Source organism: Nannospalax galili, unplaced genomic scaffold (assembly GCF_000622305.1).
Source record: "Nannospalax galili isolate Female #2095 unplaced genomic scaffold, S.galili_v1.0 scaffold417, whole genome shotgun sequence".
In the NCBI taxonomy this organism is placed as follows: Eukaryota; Metazoa; Chordata; class Mammalia; order Rodentia; family Spalacidae; genus Nannospalax; species Nannospalax galili.
Window position 1 is genome coordinate 5316273 of NW_008340785.1, and position 5697 is coordinate 5321969.

The 5697-nt window shown below is 40.6% G+C and overlaps 1 protein-coding gene across 3 annotated transcripts in view; it reads left to right on the plus strand.

The window, feature by feature from the left end:
* The window catches only part of Gprc6a (G protein-coupled receptor class C group 6 member A), a 39794-nt gene extending 35883 nt beyond the window's left edge, over window positions 1-3911 (plus strand). For 2 of the 3 annotated variants that reach the window (XM_008835794.1, XM_008835795.1), the window contains one exon: window positions 2745-3911. In XM_008835794.1, coding sequence (XP_008834016.1) covers window positions 2745-3859 — 1115 coding nt within the window. In that variant the 3' untranslated portion in view covers window positions 3860-3911. The remainder of the gene's footprint in view (window positions 1-2744) is intronic. The other variant, XM_008835796.1, reaches the window with a different exon arrangement.
* Window positions 3912-5697: the final 1786 nt, after the last annotated feature.

A 5697-nucleotide genomic window follows, 5' to 3' on the forward strand; every position in this document is an offset into this window, starting at 1 on the left:
TGCCCAGGGGTGGCACTACCCACAGTGGGCTGGGCCCTCCCACATCATTCAACAATCAAGAAAATGCCCCACAGACATGGCCACAGGCCAGTCCAATGGAGGCAATTCCCCAATTGAGGCTCCCTCAACCCAGGTGTGTCAAGTTGACACTAAAGCTATCCAGCACACCACATAAGCATTATTTATCTCTCTTTCCTCTCCTTCCCCCATGTGTAGCCCTCCCTTCTTCCTCCCCAGTTAAAGTACCCTATTTTTTCCCATTTCCTCCTGGATAATGCCTATCTCCTATCCCTCCCTCTCAAGTGCCTTCTTCCCCTTTATCTCCATGGTTCATTTCCATTTCCTGGCTCCTGTGGTTACCTCAGGATATATACTCACATTTAGGGATTTGGAGATAAGATTCACAAATGCAAGAGAATATATGTCGCTTGTTTTTCTGAGTATGTGTTGCTTAGTATAGCAGATTCTAGTTCCAGCCACTTACCTTCAAATTTCATGATTTTTTTTTTAACTTTACCACTGAGTAGAACTCCATTGTGTGAATGCACCACATTTTCATTCATCAGTTTAGGTTGTTTCCATTTCTTAACTATTGTGAAAAGAGCAGCGACAAACATGGATGTACAAGTATCTCTGTAGTAGGATATTGAGTCCTTTGGGTATATGTGAAGGAGTGGTATATCTGAATCATATGATAAATTTCTTTTTAGTTTTTAAAGAGTTTTCCATGCTGATTTCCATAGTGGCTGTACCACTTTGCAATCTCACCAGCAGTGAACAAGGGATCCTCTTTCCCCTCATCCTCTCCAACATTTGTTATCCTTTGTTCTCTTGATCTTAGCCATTCTAACTGGGTTAAGATGAAATCTTAAAGTGGTTTTATTTTGCATTTCCCTAATCACTAAAGATGTTGAACACATTTTAAAGGTATTTCTTAGCCATTCTTATTTCTTTGTTTAAGAACCCTTGTTCAGATCTGTAGCCCATGTTTTAATTGGGTCATATGTTTCTTGATTCTTTGTTTTTTGAGTTATTTGTATATTCTAGAAATTAATCCTGTCAGATGTGTAGCTGGTAAAGATTCACTCTGTGGGCTTCCTCTTCATTTGATTGTTTCCTTTTCTTTACAGAAACCTTTTGGTTTAATGAAGTCCCATTTGTCAATTGCCCTTAATTCCTGAGTGAATGCAATCCAATTTAGAAAGTCCTTTCTTGTACCTGTATCTTGTACGGTACTGCCTTTGTTTTCTTCTAACAGTTTCCGTATTTCAGGTTTCACTTTGGGTTTTTTGATCCATTTGGAGTTGATTTCTGCACAGAGTGAGAGATTTGGGTCTGAATTCATTCTACACATAGAGATCCAGTTTTCCCAGCACCATTTGCTGAAGATGCTGTCTTTCCTTTAGTGTGTATTTTTGACATTTTTGTCACATACTAGGGGGTTGTAATTGCGTGCACTTCCATTTTATTCTGTTGATCTATATGTTTATTTTTGTACCGACACCATGAAGTTTTATTACTTTGGCTCTGTAATATAGATTGAAATTTGATATGGTGCTCTTTCCAGCATTGCTCTTTTTGCACAGGATTACTTTGGCTCTCTGGGATCTTTTGTGGCTCCATATGAATTGTAGGGGATTTTTTTCTATTTTTGTGAAAAATGCCATGGAGATTTTGATTGAGACTGCACTGAATCTGTAGCACCTTGAACTTTTGTGGAGTATAATTGGATGAATGCTCTGGGATCTTTGGAGGTGTTGGGTCCCATCGTTCCCACTCCCGGAGACTCTACTGCATTATCAGTAATTCATGCTGCCCTGCAGTCAGTCAGCATAAACACCATTTCAAGCTCCTCACTGACGGTTTAAGAGGACCAAGTTTATTAAGATCCCTGGCAGAAAACAAGCTTTAATTCTTCAGCCATCATGATTACATTCTGTGCTCTCTCACATTCAGAAAGAGTTTTGTTTTTTGTTGTTGTTGGGTTTTTTTTTTTTTTTTTTTTTTTTTTTATTGTGTTTTTTTTTTTTTTTTTTTTTGAGACAGGGTCTCCCTGTAGCCCCAGCTGGCCTGGAACTCACTATGTAGACCAGGCTGGCCTCGAACTGACAGAGATCCATCTGCCTCTGCCTCCCAAGTGCTGGGATTAAAGGCGTGTGCCACCATGCCCAGCTCAGAAAGAGGTTTTAAGCTTAGGCTAACTTAGTCATAGGGCCTCTGCTTTTAAAGGAACCACACCCTTATTCATATTGAACATCCAGTCTATGCAGTGCTCCAAGTGTGACACTCCAATAAGAAATTTGGAAATAGTCTCACAAAGTTTACTTTATCTTGGTCAAGATTACAGGAATCATAGACGTAGAGGAAAGAAATGGACTTACGTGCTGTCTAATTCCAAAGCTATGTTCTTTAAAAAGTCCCTGAACTTCCCTGTGTAATAGCAAGTTCATAAGACACTAGTATCTCTTTGAAGTAGATAGAGTCCCTGAAGACCCATGATCCACTCTGGCTTTTTGTCTTTTGTCTTTTATCTTTTCCTATCTTCCCCAACTCTTATTTACCTTCATCTCTGACTTTCTTTAAGCTCCTTGTAGGTGTTTATTTGAATAACTAGCCGGTTTGACCTTACCTGTGCCTGTTTTCTACTTAGGACTAGTATGGTGAAGATTACTCATTTATACAGTGTTGTAGATAATCATCTTGTGAAATGTTTGTGATGTAACCCAATCTCCTTTCTCTTTTAGATATGGATCATTGCCTTTTATGCAACAACGAAACCCACTGGGCCCCTGTAAGGAGCACAATGTGCTTTGAAAAGGAAGTGGAGTATCTCAACTGGAATGACTCCTTGGCTCTCCTCCTCATCTCCCTCTCCTTACTAGGAATCACCTTTGTTTTGGCCATTGGCATAATATTTACAAGAAACCTGAACACACCCGTTGTGAAATCATCTGGGGGATTAATGGTCTGCTACGTGATGCTTCTCTGTCATGCCCTTAACTTTGCCAGCACGGGCTTTTTCATTGGGGAACCTCAAGACTTCACATGTAAGACCAGGCAGACTCTATTTGGCATGAGCTTTACCCTCTGTGTCTCCTGCATTTTGATGAAGTCTCTGAAAATTTTGCTAGCTTTCAGCTTTGATCCCAAGTTGAAGACCTTCCTGAAGAACCTCTATAAGCCAGTCCCCATCGTGTTCACGTGCACGGGCATCCAGGTTGTCATCTGCACACTCTGGCTCATCTTGGCAGCACCTGCTGTGGAGGAGAACATCTCCTTGCCTAGAGTCATTATCCTGGAATGTGAGGAGGGATCAATCCTCGCATTTAGCACCATGCTGGGCTACATCGCTATCCTGGCCTTCATTTGCTTTATATTTGCCTTCAAAGGGAGGAAATTGCCTGAGAATTATAATGAAGCCAAATTCATAACATTTGGCATGCTTATTTACTTCATAGCTTGGATCACATTCATCCCTGTCTATGCTACCACATTTGGCAAGTATTTGCCCGCTGTGGAGATTATAGTCATTTTAATATCCAATTACGGGATCTTGTGCTGCACATTCTTCCCCAAGTGCTACGTTATTCTTTGCAAGCAAAAGACTAATACAAAATCAGCCTTCCTGGAGATGGTCTACAGTTACTCATCTCATAGTGCAGACAGCCTGGCCATAAGTCATGTTTCCCTGGACTCTAATAACTGTGACCTTACCACAACCAATCTCAGACCTGGTGATAAGGCCACATCCTGGCTGAAAGGCAGCCATCTTCAGGTACAAGCATTTGCAGGCATAGGCAGAGGAAATACTACAAATGTGTCTAAAACTTTCCATGGGAAAAGAAGTTCAAGTATATGAATGAGTCATTAAGAGAGGTCATATTCCTCAATAAGATATTTCTAAGTCTTTGTTCCAAAATATGAATTTATTTTTCCAGCAATAGGTTCTGTGTACTTCTTCACAGCCATCATCTTCACCAAATTTGCTTGGCTATGCACCCTGGCCAACCACCTGTTAATAAAGAAAACAGAGCTTTCCATCTGAAACTCCCTTCATTTTCTATCACTTTCATCTCCCTTTACATTGACCATCTTTCCTCTTGAGCACATGGTTAAGGTAGCCCTTCTATTCAAAGTCAGTGCATAGCTTATCCACCTTACTCTGTCCTCCACCACTCTGACCTCTTTGTAAGGGTCCTACCTCCTTCTCGAGCATCTTTAAACCCCGCCCCCCTTCTACTGCTCAGTGCAGCTGAATAAGTATTTGAGCAATTATTATATGTCAGGTGAGATATTAAATACAAAGGTAAAAGAAGGAACAAAGGTTCATTCTCAGTCTCATGGAGCTCACCTTCCAAGGGGAGACAACCACATATAGACATCGTCAGTCAGGGTGACGATTCTGTATTTATAATTTACATAGGTAACTATGACAATACAGAGACACTGTAGTTACTCACCCAGCAGGATGAAGGGGTTAGGATGGGGCCAAATAAGGGATGTGTTTATATGAGGCCTTAAAATATGAACTGGAGTTAGCTACTCAAAATAAGTACAGAGGGTTGTTCTAGATAAAGAGGGAAAGCAGGAACAGCAGGGTAAAGGTATCAAGAAGACATGCTCAGGAATTATAGTTATCCTTTGTTACCACATAGGAATCCTCTCTGGCACATGGGATTAGATCATGAAGGAATGCCATAGGCTGGAGCTCCTTACTAAGGAGCTCAGTCCTTACCTTGTTGGTAGTGGGTGGCCATCGCAGTGTCTAGCTGGGTAATAGGTGGCACAAAATTCTTCTCATGAAAGATAACTCTGATACAAGGTGGAAGATAGAGTCTAGTTAAGGGGAAATCAGGTCCATACTAGGAAATGGAAAGGAGGATGTGTATGTGTTCTCAAGCTAGACAGGAAGTGGCCAATGATTTGAAACAGCTGGTGAAGGGTGAGTTATAAAGTTCTAGTTTGGTTTATCAGAAGGTGATATAAAATACAAGAGGAAGTATTGAAGGTAGAATGGTGAACTTGAAATGGCAGAAATTGGGTTGGAGAGATGGCTCAGTGGTTAAGAACACTGGTTGTTCTTGCAGAAGACCCACATGGCAGCTAACAACTGTCCATAACTCCAATTCCAGGGGATCTGACAGCCTCTTCTGTCTTCTGAGAGCATTGCACAACATGGGTGCACTTATCTACACACAGGTAATACATGCATACACATAAAATAAAAATAATAAATAAAATATAAAGAAATGGCAGAAATCATTTAAAGATGTATCAAGATATATCAAGCATTCACATGAACATAAGACTTTGAACTCAGGGGATATCAGTGAAGAAGGCAATAAGAATTTAAATGCCAGATACAGATTACTTCTACCTTTTAAAACTAGATAAACAGATAAAGAATCAATAAACAAAACAGGGGTTGGGGAGATGGCTCAGTGGTTACGTATTCTTGATGCTCTTGTGAAGGACTGGAGTTGGCTTCTCAGCACTCATGTTGGGTGGCTCACAACCACCTTCAACTCCAGCTCCACGGGATATAACTTCCTTTTCTGGTTTCCATTAGCAAAGACACACACACAGACATAATTAAAAATAAAATAGATCTTCACACACACACACACACACACACACACACACACACACAAGCATAAGAATAACATTGTCTCTAATCTGACTTTCTCTTTAGCTGCC